The following is an 18,322-nucleotide window of genomic DNA, read 5'->3' as shown; positions in this document are numbered from 1 at the left end:
TTTCTTTATGATTGGGTTTTGAAGTTCTATTGACTGAACTGACTTTGTGTCATTGGAGAAGTATTTTACTTTGAAGAAAAATGAAAGCCCAGGAGACATATCAGAAGTACAACAAGTGCATCATATTCTTACGCAAGGTAGTTTTATTTACTGTCTTTTTTTCTTTCTCCAGGATGATTGTCTTGTGAAAGTATGGTACAACACAGACAGCTGGCGATCAACGATAACACCACCTGGCCCATGTCCAGAAAAACAAGGAAAAGTTGATTTTTCATTTGTTTATTTGGCTCATCCTCGATCAGTAAATGCATTTTCATGGAGGAAGACCAGCAAATTCATGCCACGGTCAGTAGTCCTAATAACCTGAGTTCTGTAAATTACCCAAAAAAATCCTCAAACTGTGCAGTCTTCCCAGCTGTACAGTCAACTGTTACCCAAGTTGTACAGTTGACTTCAGTTAATAATTGAATTTGCACAGGTTGTTTATTGCTTGTGTGTGTTCCTATAATGCCTTCACACTGGAGTTCTTGAGAGGATGGTGAGGATCCTCTTAACTGAGAAGGAACTGCCAAGATAGAAAGGGAGTCCCACAGGCTGGGTTAGAGATTGGACTAAATATGAAACCAGCTCTTGCAAAATTACCTCTCTTGCAATCTTTTTCATTGCACTGTCTTAAATGACCATTCATGCACTTGGTCCTAGCTTGTTTCTCTCTTTCTGCTCTAATGGATCAGAGCAATTCAAGAGTCCTTTTAGTTTGGCCCCTTCTCAAACATTTTAATAGTTCCATGTCTTTTCATATATTTATTTAACTAGTACGAAACAAGACCTCTGTATCTGGAAATTGAATTCAAATGATAATTTGGAATTGATATTTTGGGTTTGTTTGTTTTATTTATTTATTTTTTTGGGGGGTGTTCTGACTATTCGAAAGTGGCCTGTTCCTAGTTTACACAAGTAATTGCAGTCTCAAACTGAAGTAGCATTAGCAATTTTGTGCCCTGCAACCATTTTTTGCCATGTTTTTCAAAATAGCAGACATTTGAATTAGCATACCTTTTATATGCATGACAAACAAGTTTATGCTGTCTTTTATACCAGCTTTTAAGTAGAACACTCTTCATAAGACCATTACTGTAGTCCTTAGTTCAGTTTTGAAAGTCTCCCTACTCCATGATGCCGAAGGGAGTTTGCTGCTGGACATTTGAGTTAGATGATCCATATAGTTTTCAAGTCCCAGCTAACACTAAGTTGCACTGAAAAAAACTAAGCAGATCCTCAGGTGCCCAGTTCATATAAGTGCGCAACTTAGTGTTAGCTGGGACTTGAAAACTATATAAGTAATACAAACTGCATTTGGAAAAATAGTAATTAAGAAAAATTTGCTTGGTGTCTTTGTTTTGAACATATAATTTTTCTTTGAAAAGAAAAACTTAAATTTTGCTGTTCCGGCTATGTCATTCTGTAAATTGAAATCCATGATTTGGTGTTGCATAGTTGTGTAATGAACTTTGAGGTAATTTATGTTCATATATTTTAATTGATATTAAAGCCTTTCATACATCATTTGTTTTCCTAAGAATGTATTGTTGAATTTTTTTTTTGGTGTGTTGAAGTTAACTTGGTGCAGTTCTGAAAACTTACAGTGGAAAACTCTTTGGTACTGTTGGCTTATTTTGGTGCTATGTGATAGTAAGCATTTTCTTCACACCTTAAATTTTCGTTCTTTAGCGGTGCTGTCTGCAATGTACTCCTGACTTGCTGTAAGGATAACGTTTGTCGTCTCTGGGCAGAGACTTTATTACCCAGTGACAGTCTGTTGTATGGTGGAGGATACAACAATTGGAGTGAAGCAGTGAATTCCACAAACAACTTTAAGAGAAATACTTCAAGTAAGGAAAAAGTGCAAAATGCGTTAGAGGTAAGAAATGAAATTGAACAGTGAGAATAAACACATATATGCACATGTAATTTTAGACGAGATTGTGATTAGTAACTTAAACACGTATCATAAACTGAAGTCCTTTGTGCCATAGATGTGTGTAAAATGTTATGAAAGAGTCAATTTACTTTAGATCTTCCTTTAGAAGACTTACAGTCCTTATGTCACTGTCACTTCTGCATATTTTGCTTTGGTGACTGAAGCGAAGTGCTTTGCAGTATCTAGTTCAAAGGGCCTGGAACAGTGTATTGAACGCATATTATATAGGTTATGTGAAACCCACTAATGATGCTGCCTTAAAATGTATAGTAGGGGCTTGTTTGTTACCTCTGAAGTTGTGGGATGTTCTCTGGTTTCTGCAACTGGAAAAACCGTAGTAGTATGGAGGGAAGAAATATAACCTTTGTTGCCTTTCTGTTGTAATCCTCAAGTAGAGCAGACTGCTAGTGAGCTGTGTCTCTAAGGCAAAGGATTTTCATGGATAGTGTTTTCTAACCACTGGGAAGCAGAGGGAAACGGAAGCATTAGTGCTCTCCTACAAAGTTATGTGGAGAGTATGTAAACATTGTGCTCTGATCTTGATGGGAAGGGAAGTTGGAGACAGTTCTGGGTTCTTCTTGAAAATAAGAAGCAGCGTTAGAGATCAGAAATAGTGGTTATGTAAAAATTGGGAGAAAACTATTTTACATGAGGATGCTGTGGTAAGATGCAAAGGATAGCAAATGAGGAAGAGTGCCAGGAGTGTAATACCATCCTTAATAAAAACAGTGTACCTTCTTGTACCTTTTGGTGCCTGTATAGGTATCTACAGCACAATGGCCTTAAACTGTGCAGTACATGGAGTGAGACTTTTTAATACTGGTGTAGTCAGTCTTAAAAATAGATGTTTCCAAGGGAAAAACAGTCAATTTGCGTAAAGAGTTAATACCTTAATACTCATTGGACTGTTACGATGGGAGTGGAAGTACTGATCCAATCGGAGTGAAAGTACTGATCCAGTTTTTCAGTCTCTGAAATGAGATTATTCAGATTTGCTGCTTTTTTTTTGTTCCGAGTCTTGAATAAGCATGGTATACATTTATGAAACACAATAGTATTTTCTGTTTAAGTATAAAAACTCTATGAACAATGTTTGCGTGCTGAAATACGAAGCAGTTACTATGTCAAGGTACTGTATGGGCCTTCACAAATTCATCTGAACACACTGGTATCTCTCTACTGCAGACACAATGTGAACACTGATTTTTGTAAGAAACTATTCTGATGCTTCAAAGTAGGTTTTAAACAGAAAAAATATTTAATGAGTATCTAAATAAACACAGATGAAATCTGCTTCCTTGTTTTGAAAGGAATTTAAAATGACACCTTATTCTTCATGCAGTTAAACCTGAGGCACTTTCGACGAGGACGGAGGAGGTCGAGTGCTGTTGTAGCTCATACTGGATATGCTCCACATCAGCAAGATCCCCACGAAGTTCACAGGAATGTCCCTCCTCATGCAAATGCACTTTGTCACTTCCATATTGCTGCCAGTATCAATCCAGCCACAGGTAAGAAAGGTGGCAAATCCTTGCTACGTGGTGAGCTACAGTTTCTGTTATGTCTGTGTTATCTTTAACTGGCTCAGATGTGTGTGTACGGTATTTACGTGGCCATGCAAAATTGGTAGTATGTTGGTTTCATTCAATGCGGGGAAGAACCTTCTACTGTAATGAAATTATTTGAATAAATTTCCTTTACCGTAATCCCATCTTTCCTTTTTAGTCATCTTTTAACTGAGATTCACAGCGGTCTGAGATGCAGAAGGCTAAATATTTGTAACTGGAGTTACAAATCTGCTGGGAATTATGTATGATATTGGGAGCATACTGAGAAATGAAAGATTTCTAAGCTGCTTAAAGTGAGCACCTGACACTAAGTATATGAAATAATCACAGATTCCTGCACTTCTGGTCCGTCTGTGAACCAAGCGAAACACACCCTCATTCTGTGTTCCATAGACTTTAAATTTCTCTTGCATTCAAGCAATATGTTGATAGATATTAAGGAAAATCCCCTGTAGTCACTAATATTTCCATCTTCTTAATCATTTGTGTATCCTGAAAATGAAGTGAATGTCTGCTCATTGGAAAACCGAATAGAAATGCAATGTCGAATGGCCTCTCATTAAGGTTTTATTGCTGTGATGTGATTTTTCTGTGTCTAGAGTTAATGAGCAAACATGTATTCCTTTTCTTAAACTAGTTAAGATCTGTCCTATAAATATTATTTTTAATTGCTTTTTTTGTTCCTACCAGCACTTGTTTGAAAGACCAGTTTTTTTCCTAAAGGCATTTATTAGTTCCTATTTGTAGCTGTACAGTCTTTGGTACGATTATAAAGAACTATTGGTTTCCATTACCGTTGCTGGGTTAAGCAAACTGTGAACAGTTTATCCTGTAAGATTACTGTTAATATTCACCTTATTAGTGTTGGTTCATGGTTATTTTAACACATGACTGGAATCACATCCAGCCTACCAAAAGAAAACTTTGCAGTTTTCTGCTGTAACATCAGTGCTGTATTTTTTCTACAAGAAATGTCTCCAGTCATTACGTATGTTACTACTCAATGTTATAAAGGAAAATTTTTCCAAAGCTTTTTGGAGACTTGTATCATAGTTCTTCTCTCTGCACTGCTGCATCTTCAAATTGCACAAGGAGCTAGCTATCCTTTTCATGTGGTTAGCACATAATCTTTCATCTTTTTTTATATCTACTCAGAATGCACTTCTTTCCTTGTTTATTTATATATAATAAGTAAGTAAAATTTAATTTTGCTTTTAGTAGTCTTTACAATTTAAATGTACCCAACAACAAATTCACAGAATGGGTATAAAAATGGTTTTGGAAAAGAATGGTAGAAGATTTTCCTAGGTGTCTCACACCTGTCTTTGGCCTTTTTAGTTGTGTATACCTTCTATGTTATCTTCTGGGTTCGTCTTATTCATATTTACTGTAGCTTCATCTTCCAAAGAGAGGTCAACAGAATTCTTCCTTCCAGGTTCTGTTTTTGCCACATATACTATGATATTTTTGAGACTGGCATTAATTTGCCTTTCTAGGAAGACAGACTGTATTTCTTAAGTGCTCTGTGTTCCTCTTGTCCCTCTCCCTTGCTGCGTCTCCTCTCCCCCCCGAAAAAATTTTCTGGTAGTCATGGTGGTCCTTTCTTTTATCTGTGTGCTCTCAGTTATCATTTGCTTGGGCTAGACTGCAGGGTAAGCAGTTAACTGGCTTTGGAAAAACAAACAAACAAAACAAGAATAGGAGTTAAAAGTATTTTGTCTCCCAGGGAGCAGGAGAGAGACGGGAATATATATGGAAACTTCTAGGTGGGAATTAAATGCAGGTTGAGCTTTTTGTAAGTTGGCTGTATGGCCCATTTGAGGAAATTGCAGTAAATCACCTAAGTGCTTTTTAGCCACACTTAATTTAGATGTTGCTCTGCGGCAGTCTGATATTTCGTTCTGTCACTTGCACTATGATTACTACTTTGTTTTTCACAGCCACCTGGGACACAAGGTAACATAGTAGGGCAATAGAATCTGTAGGAGTCAGAAATTCTGGATGTGTGTGGTGGCATCACACAGGACATCATCTGGTTGCTGCGCTAGTTTTTGCTATTGTAAGCCCTGTCATATGTGGTCCTTGATTACAGTGTATGCCTACTGCAGCCTCCATTGTGAACTGAATGTTGGGAATTATGTTTAAATCATTTGGTTCATACTGCACTGAAGTAGCCCAAGACAAGGTAAACGAACCTGTTTGAACAGTGTTACATGAAGATGTAACAGCGCAGGTCCATACTATAATCCTAATGTCACTTTACCAAAGAGCCTCCCTGTGCAATGTCTTGTGGTAGCAGTCACATGATTTCATACTGAAAGTAGGTGATGTTGAAAGGAAAAGGAAGTGGCAATACACTTAGTGTATTCTTTTTTCATGGTAGGGTTTCTGCTTGAAAGCAATTTATCTAAAATTATTTTTTAACCAAACTACTTCATTTTCAAAAATGTTAACATGTTTTTCTGATAGATATTCCTCTGCTCCCTTCTATCACGTCGCTGAGTCTTGGTGAAAATGAAGAAAAAAGTGGACCTTTTGTTGTGCACTGGCTAAACAATAAGGAACTTCATTTTACCTTATCCATGGAAGTATTTTTGCAACAACTTAAAAAGAGTTTTGAACATCATTCTCCTGAGACTAACACTGAGGAATCTAATCAAATGGATGGCAGATTAGAAGAAGGTAAAAGACTTATCATAGACAAATGTCTTTCATTTTACAAAGTAATTTGTAATGTTCTTTCATGTGAAATAAAGAGGTGGGGAACTTGTAAGGATACAGACAGAATACAGTAGTATTTCTGTGCGTTTTTTCCCTACCTTATGCTGGCAGTACCTAAGTGACTCTTAAAAATCTGTATCTAGAAATTCTGAATTTGCTTATGATCCAGAAATTTTGAGTTATTTATGCTGAAAAATGTAGTATTTACTTAGGCTGACCTGGATGCCTTTATATGAAAGTGTGTTATTTTACCACTTTTAAGGAAACAGATGCAAACTTAGAATTCACTTCTTTTAATATATATTAATGTACACCTAATTTAAATAGCTTTGTTTTATAACATAGTCAATTAATTTAAATATATACAGTTTGGATACCACTGTATTTGTTCTGCCTGTGCATCCAAAATTTTTTATCAAATTGGAAAAATAAAAGTATTTCAAATTAAGGTGCGATATAAGCCGTTTTGCTTTGTTAGTCATTGACCGAGGTCCACTAGAGAATTTCTGGTTAAAATGTTAACTATTTTAAATTTTTGGTTAAATGGGTGGCTTATAAAAGACCTGAAGGGTGCTCCAGTGCCTGAATATCACTGCTTGCTGTACTTCTGCTTTTGAATACAGTGCATATATATCTGTGTGTTCTAGAAGTTGATGAAAATGGAAGTGAACAAAAGGGAAATCAAGAAAAGAAAGAGCTGGGTGATGATAAAACTACTACAAATTCAAGCCTTGTTCCTTTATCCTCTGCTATTATTGATCATGAAATTGAAGTACTACTTTCTGAATGGAATAAAAATGCTGACATGCTGTTCAGCATACATCCTATGGATGGTTCACTGCTGGTATGGCATGTGGACTGGATAGATGAATACCAGCCTGGCATGTTTCGCCAAGTGCAGGTACTTTATTTTTTTCTGGATTATTCATTGTTATTCAGTGAGAAGTATGGTGAGAAAAATAACTTTTTTTTTTTTTTTTTCCCTCCATTTCTTTAAAATTCCAGGTGTCATTTGTCTCAAGAATTCCTGTTGCATTTCCAACGGGTGATGCAAACTCTCTTTGCAGAAGTATAGTGATGTATGCTTGTACCAAAAATGTTGACTTAGCTATTCAGCAAGGCAAACAAAAGCCTCCTGGCCTTACCTGTTCTTCATCTATGCTTATCTCTTCTGGACACAGTAAATCAATGAACAGTTTAAAATTAAGTATCTTCACGCCCAATGTTATGATGATTTCCAAACATGCAGATGGATCATTGAACCAGTGGCTAGTGAGTTTTGCTGAGGAATCTGCTTTTTCGACTGTACTCAGTATTTCACATAAATCTCGATATTGTGGTCACCGTTTTCATCTTAATGACTTGGCTTGCCACTCAGTATTACCACTGCTGCTTACAACCTCACATCACAATGCTCTAATTTCACCAGATGTTGAGAGTGCAAAACAGGCAAATGGTTCTTTAAAGTCTCAGGAGTCACCAGTACGACTTCAGAGTAGAGGCAATGCAGATGTGACATCCCAGGATCCCAATGCAGTTTACAGTGAACTTATTCTTTGGAGAGTTGACCCTGTTGGACCTTTGTCCTTTTCTGGTGGAGTTTCTGAACTTGCTCGAATCAATTCTCTCCATGTTTCAGCTTTTTCTAATGTTGCATGGCTACCCACACTTATACCCAGCTACTGCCTTGGTGAGTTTGGTTTCCTGATTTCTGAAGTATTATAGAATAAAAGTAATATAACCTAATAAAGCTATTAAATAAATAATGCAGATATACTTGAATGTATTGGAGAAGTGTTAAGCGTGAGACATTTATTTCAAAAGTTTCTGAGCTGCTGATCCTTGGAAATCAGTTATTTCTCTGTGAAGAATTGCTGTGTTCTTCTGCCTTCATTTATGTATACGATATTTTAGGAGCTAATGCAGTAAAGTTCTTAGACGATAGTGCACTGTTCGAAAGAGGTAGATTTTGCTCTGATTTGCAAATGGGATTCTCATTTATTTTCATATACAGAGTGTTTCGAAAAGATGGACCCAACTTGTTATAACTACAGAAAAATTTCCAAACTGTTTAGTGAATTATCGACTTCTATAAATGCCCTGTGTTCCCTCTGGCTGCTGTAGAGACAGGATGAGTTTCATCAATGAGAGGTTTGTGGTTGCAGAGCTATAGTGATTTCAAATTGGGCCCATCTTTTTGAAACACCCTGTACTTAGATTTGATTGCTGAGAGCAGCATTAAAATGTGTAGTTCTTGCTTGTGAACAGAAGTTAACAAGAAAGACTTTTTCTTATGCTATATTGCTTTCTTTCATAATTTTAAAATTGCCCTTTGCATAAAAAAAGGAGCAATTTGGTGTTTGAATATTTGACTGGTTTGTGCATTCATATTGTTTAGGTGCATACTGTAATTCTCCAAGTGCCTGCTTTGTGGCCAGTGATGGACAGCATTTGAGATTATATCAAGCTGTAATAGATGCGAAGAAACTTCTGTGTGAGCTCTCAAATCCAGAAATTTCTGTAAGTGAAAAGCTGTCTCACAATTTTGCAGTTCGGAACTTCATTCATTAGCACTAGTTTCAGACTTATTTGTAACTAAGTCTGTTGCTGAGGATTTAATAGATTATGGTAGTTTAGCTCTGCTTATAAAAACAGATATGGTAAAGCTTTTTAGCATTATATTTTATTATTAGCATTGTATTAATAGCACTGCATTCCATTTAACCTCAAACTGTGCCTATTGAGGCAGGTCAGTGTTTGGTTGGGAAACACCTCTGAAATGCTTGTACTACAAGGAATAATAACAGAGCAACAAACTGTGTGTGTGCATTGTCCATCCTAAGGGAAATTTCAGATGACATCATGGCTTGGGGAAAGGGCAATAAACTGCTGAATGTGAGATTTTGTAGATGTTCTCTTCACCTTTCAGCCATTGAAAACCGTGTGGCTCTTGATAAAACTGGGAATGTTACCTGTGTTCTCAGCAGATTGTGACCACTGTATATTTAATTATGTAGTTAACATTTACTTAGTGATTGCACTTACCTAGCAAGCTGTGCCACAGAAATGCACAAAACTGGGTTAACAAGATCATCACCTCCATTCTTTTTAAACAGAAATATGTTGGTGAGGTTTTTAACATCATAAGTCAGCAATCTACAGCTCGCCCAGGATGTATCATCGAACTGGATGCTATCACAGAGCTTGTAAGAATTTTTCCTGTATTCATTTAATACCATAATTAACTTGTTTAAAAAGTGTTAATATTAAAGCCTGTACCTGTAGCTCTCCATCAGGTAAAGATGAGGTATTTAAGATTGATTCTAACATACTTGCTTTTTGTCTCATAGTACCTGTAAATGACAAGAATGTGAGTAATGAAGTTGCATTTTCTTGAGAAATCTTTCATTGATGTGTTTAACTTAACAATCAAGTTAAAAGTTCCCGTATTAGAGAGCAATCTTAAACAGTGTGCTTCATAATGTTAAATTCTTTTGTGTGTTTTTACTTTTTTAGCATGGAAGGAAAACACAGTTATTCCATGTTTTTCAAGAAGACTTCATTTTAAATAACCATGAGAAGAAAGTACCTGAAAAGAGGAACAACTTATCAGACTCCGGTAAAGAATTCTTTTTGATAGAACATTGAAGACAGAATGTTATCTTTTTCATTACACAGAGGAAAAAGAACTTCTTATATAGCTTTTACAATGTTAAGGTCAAATACCTTACTTTATTTCATATCTCTACATAACAAAGAAGAAAATCTGGTCTAATGAAAATTGTGGGTGTTTTACTTCCTTTAAGAGTAGCACACAACCAAATTTTAGATATAGTAGCTTAAGTCATGAGGTACGCATCATGTATTGTATGAAACATTCAATTGCTGATGCCTTTATTACATGAGCAGGAAGGGGTTTTAAGTGTAGAGTCTGTATCTGTAGAGCAGGACATAGACAAAGCTTACTTGCATCCTTTCATGAGGGATATTCATCCTTTGTATCAGCTAAATCCTGCTCCTCAAGACTTGAGTTACATAATAAAAGGCAGGCCAAACAAATCCCCCAAACCACAACTATAAAATACAATGCTATGATTAGTGTGTGGATTTGTAAGTTTTAGGGCAGATCTGAATTGCTCTGGAATAAATGATCAGCTTTTCTTGGTGGACTGAGTCAGTGGTTGTGTTACATAGGCATCTCAATTTTCTTTTGTTTTGTTCAAATGTAATTATGTGGAAAACAAGGGTCAGAGTGAAGTTTGTGATACCAAGTAATCTACAGTAGTAGAGGGAATGCTGAATAAAAGACAGCAAAATTGTGGAACAGTGTCAAAATGTTGCATAATAACTTGGTATACAAAATTTATTGTTGTTAGAAAAAAAGGGGGGGTACCTGAACATAGTGATCAATTCTGAATTAGCTATTTCTAGTTGAGAAAGAGACTTGGGGTAATGGAAATAATCCATGAAAATGCCAACCCAATTCTCAGTAGAGTTCAAAAAAATGCAAATGGGGTGTTCAAAATTAGGAACAAAATGGGACAAAAAAGTGTTACTCTACAGGATAAAATAATTGTATGATTGAATCTTTAGTATGATATATATAGAAAGACAGGTTTGTAGTGCCGACGGTACGTTCTGAGCTTTAACTTTTAACACAAATCCAGGCAAATCTTTTGTCTTCTCAAAAAAAAAATGTTGTCAGTTCTTCCTGTGTGTGCCTGTATTTGTAGTGGTTATTGCTTGTGATAAAGTACTGAAAAAAAAATAATACAAGAATTTGATGTAGTCAGACAATTGCGTTTGAATATTAGTTCACAGTAGCTCGGTGTGATTATTTACTAGCCAGCAAAATTTAGTTCTGATTTCAGATGAATAAGCCCTAAGATTTTCCTGTTCTGAATTTTATCAGGAAACCAGCAGAATGGATTCTCTGAAAAATTCTACTTAATAGTTGTAGAGTATACTCAAAGCCATTCTTTACTACATATGTGGCATTTACATTTGAAGTCAATTCCTGTCTCAGTAGGTAAGCCATCTTTCTTGGAGTTTCTGTTTTGTTTGTTTTTTTTTTTTTTTTTTTTTTTTAAAGTCACTATCTTGTGAATATATCTGCTATTCAACATGTTGTAAATTATATTTCAGCTTTTTGAAAAGAATTCGCAATTCTTCTATTACCAGTTTTCATCACAACACATTCTTTCTCAATACTTCTTAATCTTGAGAATACTGAAGCTTTTGAGTTCAGCCTCAGCACAGAGTTTGGTATTTTTTTGTGCGTTCTACCCACAAATATCTTTATCTGAAGTGTTAAGCTGTATTAAAACCAGATATTGTACTTCTCAGAAGTTTATTTTCTTCAGTTTTTTGAGTTTACATGGAAGTTCTAAATTGGGCTGTAGTGTGAAACACTTAAACATCAAAGGTAAAATTACAATTATGAACAATTTTGAAATTCTGAAATCTGCTGGTTCTCTTTCAGACTTCAAGTAACATAAGATATACTTCAGTAGTTTTCTGTTAACATGTAAAGGTTTTAAGAACACACAAATCTGGTGTTCAGCACATAACAGAGGAATCTGTTATAACGCATGTTTCTGTCTTTTAAATGAAGTTGTCTTGCTGTTGCTTTCAAAGGCAGAATTTCTTCAGTTTTAACTATTATTACGGTTAGTTTATAAGTGGTAAGAAGACTTTTAAGATAGAAGACTTACATTTAAGACCTTTAAATTAAGATTCGAATTTTCTGATCTATTTACATGATGAGGACATTACTGATAAGGCTTTTCAACTAACCTGTTGGCAGTTTCCATATTTCAAATCTATCAAATTCATACTTCAACTGCTGATTTTAATTAAAAAAAAAAAAGTATTAGTATCACATAATCTCCAAGACCCCTCATTTTAAGCAAATATTAACAAAGCTTTTCTGAAAAATACCTTTCCCCAGTTTATAAGAGAGGTCTTAGTTTTCTCTAGCTGCAGATATTTTGTGCTTCATGAAGCGCTGATTTCTGTGGATAGCCACATACATACCTTTTCGTCTGCAGTTTTGTTTTTTCTGGTTACAGTCTGATTTCAGTCTAACGAGTTTAAAGCTATAACTTCTCAACAGTTCTAGAATTTCAGAAGTACTTAATCTGAGGTGTGTAGCATTTTTCTTTAAATCTGAATTTCAGAATACATTTTTTTAAATGAAAGTAAAATTTTAAGTTATACTATATTTGTCTTTTTGGAACTTTAAAGGTGAATATAATTACTTCTTAAGTTAAAAGACATAATTGACTTTAACAATGCAAACTTTTTTAGATGACAAGATAGATTCAAATACACCTGAAGCAGCAACACAAACAGAAGAATTCTATGCTTCACCAGATCCAGAGAAGATCCAATCACCTTTCACTCAAAAGTATCGGGCCTGTAGAGCAAACCTTCAGAGCACCAGCTGGCTTACTCTGTCTTCCAAAATGGTGTATAGTCAAGAGCTGAGTTTGCCGGAAGGAGTAGAGATAATAAGTGTAAAGCCATCAGCAGGTTTGTAATTTTTTTTTTTTAAGAGTGAAATAAGGAATCCTTGCATTTGTGATGCTGGTCTTAAAAGGGAAATAAAATGATAGTAAGTTTGTTACTGGTTAAAATTAAAACACCTGTAGGTGGATCCAGAAGGTTTGCTAAAACTTGCTTCTCTGACTTTATATCTTGATACTGGAACTAATACTAAAATAAAGCTTTTATTTAACCTGTAATATTTATTGAATTTAGATTCTTGCAATAAAAGGAATTACAGAAACATGGATTTAGTTTTAAAGTAATTCATTAAATTTTTGTAGGATTCATACTTAAATTTTAAGGCTTCCATCAGTAGTCTTTCCAAAAAGACTTTATAAAGATTTTTAGATTTCTGAATGGGAAACATTTGTTTGATGGGAGAGAAGATAGATATTAGTATTTGGGTTTAAATCATACAATTTGACCTCTCTCTAGAGCATGAAGTGGAAACAAAAATACTATGAAACCATTTTACCTTCTGTCACGTTGTCTCCTTTGTGAGACTCTGCAAACAATCATGTTACTATTTTTTTCAGAACAATAAAATGATAACTAAATAAAAACCAGTTGAATTTTTCATAAGTTTTAAAAATTTCCCTCAGCAAAAGTATATTCTATTTAATTTTAGGGCATCTGAGTTCTTCTTCCATATATCCTGTTTGTCGGGCACCATATCTGCTGGCAACTTCATGCTCTGATGGAAAGGTTCGATTCTGGAGATGCAGAGTTACCACTGAATCATCACCTTCTTCATCACCTTCTTCCATACAAGAGAGTAGTGCCCATACTGATGTTACATATATATGGGAAGAATGGCCGTTACTGATTGAGGATGGACTTCTTAGTAGTAGCGCTATTCAGGTTCCAGGAAGGCCAACTGAAGTTAGCTGTGCGCACACAAACAGATTAGCAGTAGCATACAAGCAGGTAACATCTGTGAACAGTCATCTTCCTCAAGACTTTATAATGCATGTTAGTATTTTTGAATGTGAATCTACAGGGGGTTCTTCTTGGATTCTAGAACAGACTCTACATTTAGATGAGATAGGCACCATGTTAGACTCTGGTGTTAGTATTGATAGTAATTTAGCAGCACATAACCGACAAGATATGTCTCTGTCCCATGGTGGGAATGTTGTGCCCAGCACTAAGCGCTTGGTACACTTAGATTGGATGTCTAGAGAAGATGGTTCTCATATTCTAACAGTGGGAATTGGATCAAAACTTTACATGTTTGGTCAGCTGTCTGGGAAAATGCAAGACCAAAATGGTAAGGAGATTGTAGCCATCTCCCACAGTGGCAGTACAAAGGCTGCAGCTGTTTCTAGGTTTGTTCTGCTGCGTTGTGTTGACTTGATTTCATCTGTAGAGGGGTCCCCTCCGTTTCCAGTCTCTTTGTCTTGGGTGCGTGATGGCATTCTTGTAGTTGGAATGGATTGTGAAATGCATGTTTATTCCCAGTGGCAATCTCCTTCCAAGCAGGAACTAGTTAGTACAGATTCCTACAGTGGAAGTACGCTATGCATGCCTAGCTTAATGAAACAAAGCCAGTCAGCCGCCTCAGGTTTGCATCCACCAAAGCGAAACTTGACCAGATCTATGACCAGCCTTGCACAGAAACTTAGCGGGAAAAAATCTGCCTCTGATCTGTCTTCAGAAATGGAAGATTCTGGTCTTTTTGAAGCAGCTCATACGTTATCTCCCACTTTACCTCAATACCATCCATATCAGCTATTGGAACTCATGGATCTTGGTAAAGTACGAAGAGCAAAAGCCATTCTGTCCCATCTGGTGAAGTGCATTGCTGGAGAAGTTGTTGCTATTAATGAATCTGAACCTAATCATGATAAGAGGCTCAGATCTCTGACCATCAGTGCTAGTGGAAGTACTGCAAGAGATCCCAAAACATTCAGCAAAACTGAGACTACAGACTATATCGAAATAGACTCTGTTCCACCATTGCCTTTGTATGCTCTGCTTGCTGCGGATGACGATTCGTCTCATTCCTGTTCAGAGAAGTCTAATCAAAACAGTCAAAATAAAAAAGATATGCCCAGTGACAATTATGAGGAACTCTTTCAAAATTCTGTTGTAAGTACGAATGAAATTGTTACATTTGATGCAGATGAAGACAGTTCAAAGCCAAAAGTCATCGATCTTTCTCAATATAGCCCAACTTACTTTGGACCAGAGCATGCTCAGGTTCTTTCTCGTCACTTGCTTCATTCAAGCTTGCCAGGTCTGACTAGGATGGAGCAAATGTCGTTGATGGCCTTGGCAGATACAATTGCTACTACCAGTACTGACATTGGAGAAAGCAGAGACAGGAATCAGGGTAAGCTGTCTCTTCCAAGTTAATAGTACTCCTATCCTTCACAACCTTTTTTGGCAGCTTTTCCTGTTTTAGGATATTTTTGTGGCTTATGAAAGCACATCATGGTTTTGTTTCATAATGTAGCCTGCAGTATTTACTGTGCCGTAACAGTATTTACTGTTTAATGCAAGTTTCAAGACTTCAGACTTCCATAAAATCGAATTTTGTCTTGTTAACTGTTAATGCCAGTGTTAGTTCATCAGTCCACATACTGTAATTGTTTATAATTCACTTTTGAAAAGACAGCTTCCTTAATGACTAGTGTTTGCACTATGTAGACAGATAGGTTTATAGATTTTCTCATGTGATAACACTTTTTTTTCATTAAGAACAAATAACTTTGAAACTTTTTATACTTGAAATTTTCCTCTTTCCTTTTCCTTGAGGGGAAGAATTATGAAACAAGTCATTATATTTATTAATGTAAAGCATTAGTTGTCACAGAATTGTAAAGTATTTCTGTTGTTAAACATCTTTAGCCACTTTGTGTAGTTTCTCTAAAGTACATATAAAAATGTTTATTTCTAGGTGGAGAAACTCTTGACGAGTGTGGTCTAAAATTTTTATTGGCTGTCCGTCTTCATACATTTTTAACAACTTCACTTCCTCCTGTACATCGAGCTCAACTGCTTCACCAAGGTAACTGATGTTTTTACTTAGATGAGGTGAACCTTACTCTGTGATGTTGCTGTACATACAACTGTTGTTCAGTTGACATGACTCTGCAGAACATGTCTGCTTTATTTTAGATAGAGGTCTTGGAATGGAAGTGATTTTTTTTCTAACAATTTTTTCATGTTTTGGGTTTTTTGTGTGATTTTTTTTGTTTTGTTTTGTTTTTGTTTTTCCCAAATCAAGTGCTTTTTCTATACTTCCAGTACCATGTTGTTCCAATAACCTTCTGCAGGAATAATGCTGTAGAAAATAGAGTATATATTTCCTTAGTTTTTTAATACATATTTGAAAAAATTCTCTTACAGTCTACTCAGACTTTAAGTGTTGCTCTTAATATACATACTGCAATTATTCAATGGACTATTTAAACTAGTTTTCTTTGGTATAGTTTTAAGTAGTTCCAACCTGATATTGCAGATAGCAGGTTGAGATGGATTTCATTAGGCCTAGTCAAATCTAAAGACTAGCTGTGATAGCTTCTTTACCTTTTCATTAGTAGTCATGACAATTCACTGCATTTCCAATCTCATGGTTTATCACCTCTCAGCTGCATCAGAAACTGGAATTTGCCAGTACTGCCACAACAGAGTATTGCTAAGTAAACTCTCTGGAATGCTTTTAGTTGACATACCTCTCTGCTGCTGCTGAGCACAGAAGTTGGTGAGAGTAGGAAGCACCACCGGGGCATTTGCAGAGGTGTAGTTGAGTGTGCTTCTGTGCAAAGAAGAGTCTCCTGGCCCTCGCTGGAGTTGCACTAATCCATAGCAAGCTATGCTGCTGCTTAGTAATTGTGGTCTTCCTCATGTGATTGATTTCTTTTTTCCTTCCAGTTCTTTTTGTATCTCTATCCTCAAACTTGTTTTCTACTGTGATTATCTGAAATTTTTCATTTTCCAGTCCAAGTCAAAATACCGATCCTACATTTCAAAACTATGAAAAGATTTATCAGTGTATTGCATTTTGTATCATGACTGAACTTAACGCCACCCACTAGAAGTATATTTTAAGCTTCAGTCGGTAACTCTGTCTTTGCAAACTGAAATAAAGAGTTTGCAGGTGAAAACGTGGTCTCATCCATATGAGCTTTCATTAATATTTGGTATGCAGTGCTTACAAATATTCTTAAATTTCTGTTCTTTCATCAGTAATGCACTTAGAAATCCAAAAATCAACTATTCAACCTTCTTCCCTTTTCCCTTTCTTCACCCCTTTGACTTCAGATTCTGCATGATTTTTATTAGTGCATTTTGGTCTTTTTATGTCTTATTGTGTAGGTTTATCTACTAGTCATTTTGCCTGGGCTTTTCATTCAGTAGCAGAAGAAGAACTACTGAGCATGCTTCCTGCAGTGCAGAAAGGAGATCCAACATGGTCAGAACTCAGAGCTATGGGTATAGGATGGTGGGTTCGAAATATCCATAGCCTGCGGAAATGCATAGAAAAGGTAAGCATAGTATTCCAAAACAAAATTGCCGGATTTTTTTTAAAACAGCTGTCTTCTGGTGTTTACCTTCTTTTTATGTGGTTTTATATTTTTACATATGTTCAGTGTTTCAGAATGTTTCATCCTGCTGTATGTTTTTTGTGCAGATAGTTTATTGTGTGAATTTTCATTTTGGGTTTTTTTGGTGTTGGGTTTTTTTTTTTACTCCTTCAGGTTTCAGGTTCTAGTGTGAATTACAGGTTGGGCTTTTAGATATTCCATTTTGAAGGTTGTGGTGTACAGTGCTTATCGTGGATGCTCAAGATACACATCGAACATACAGTATTTTATAGCAGAACTAGGAAACAAGTTATAGAAATAGATTCTTCTTAGAAACGTATCAGAAGTGCGGTCAACTAAGATATTGTACATCTGTCTTGCAAGTTGATATGTTCCCATAGTAGAAAACCCTGCTTTTGTTTTGACTTGGTGTTTTTTGTGGTGGTGTGTTGTTGTTGTGTTTTTTTAATGTATTGTAATCATCACAGAAGTGGCAATAAGCCTAACCTTATTATCACTTATTTTAAGCTCTTGGAAAAGCCAAGTATGTTGAGCTAGAAAGTGACATGCACAAGATACTTTGACTACAAAGCACAAAGTGGTAAAATGCATGTCTCTACTTCTACTTTTTAATCTTCAGTAATTAATCATCATGTGATGAAACTTACCTGCCTTGCATTTAAAAACTTCCAAGTATCCTAGGCCTGCATTTAAGGTTACCTTACATGAGTCTTGGGACTATTCTTGCTGCCACTTACCCAATTTTCCTTTCTAACTTCCAAAAGTAATCTCCCGTAAACAACTTTTCTTCCATTGTGATTGGTCCCAGCCCATTCTTCAAGCCTCCATCTGCCCTTTGATTACCAGAGCAACTAATAAATTAGTTTTATTATGATTTCAGGTGTAGGCATTCCTATTTGACCTGCCAAAAAGCTTCTAGAACTGAAAAAGCATAAGCTAAATTATATCAA

The 18,322-nt window shown here is 35.9% G+C and overlaps 1 protein-coding gene across 11 annotated transcripts in view; it reads left to right on the top strand.

Moving 5' to 3' along the window:
* DMXL1 (Dmx like 1) overlaps positions 1-18,322 on the top strand; it is a 79,923-nt gene that overhangs the window by 23,135 nt on the left and 38,466 nt on the right. For 6 of the 11 annotated variants that reach the window (XR_010468825.1, XM_065045335.1, XM_065045339.1 and 3 more), the window contains exons 7-20: positions 173-345; positions 1,732-1,921; positions 3,324-3,492; positions 6,019-6,231; positions 6,894-7,171; positions 7,276-7,960; positions 8,669-8,790; positions 9,387-9,476; positions 9,787-9,889; positions 11,183-11,299; positions 12,580-12,804; positions 13,448-15,154; positions 15,722-15,832; positions 17,143-17,312. Coding sequence is in view for 10 of the 11 variants with exons in the window: in XM_065045335.1 (XP_064901407.1) it covers positions 173-345; positions 1,732-1,921; positions 3,324-3,492; positions 6,019-6,231; positions 6,894-7,171; positions 7,276-7,960; positions 8,669-8,790; positions 9,387-9,476; positions 9,787-9,889; positions 11,183-11,299; positions 12,580-12,804; positions 13,448-15,154; positions 15,722-15,832; positions 17,143-17,312 (4,353 nt within the window). In the remaining variant the exon portion in view is untranslated. The remainder of the gene's footprint in view (positions 1-172; positions 346-1,731; positions 1,922-3,323; positions 3,493-6,018; positions 6,232-6,893; positions 7,172-7,275; positions 7,961-8,668; positions 8,791-9,386; positions 9,477-9,786; positions 9,890-11,182; positions 11,300-12,579; positions 12,805-13,447; positions 15,155-15,721; positions 15,833-17,142; positions 17,313-18,322) is intronic. The other 5 variants (XM_065045337.1, XM_065045336.1, XM_065045340.1 and 2 more) reach the window with 1 other exon arrangement.

This window comes from Columba livia, chromosome Z (assembly GCF_036013475.1).
Source record: "Columba livia isolate bColLiv1 breed racing homer chromosome Z, bColLiv1.pat.W.v2, whole genome shotgun sequence".
Lineage (NCBI taxonomy): Eukaryota > Metazoa > Chordata > Aves > Columbiformes > Columbidae > Columba > Columba livia.
The sequence above is the reverse complement of the archived record's forward strand: the minus strand, read 5'-3'. Positions and strand labels throughout refer to the sequence as shown.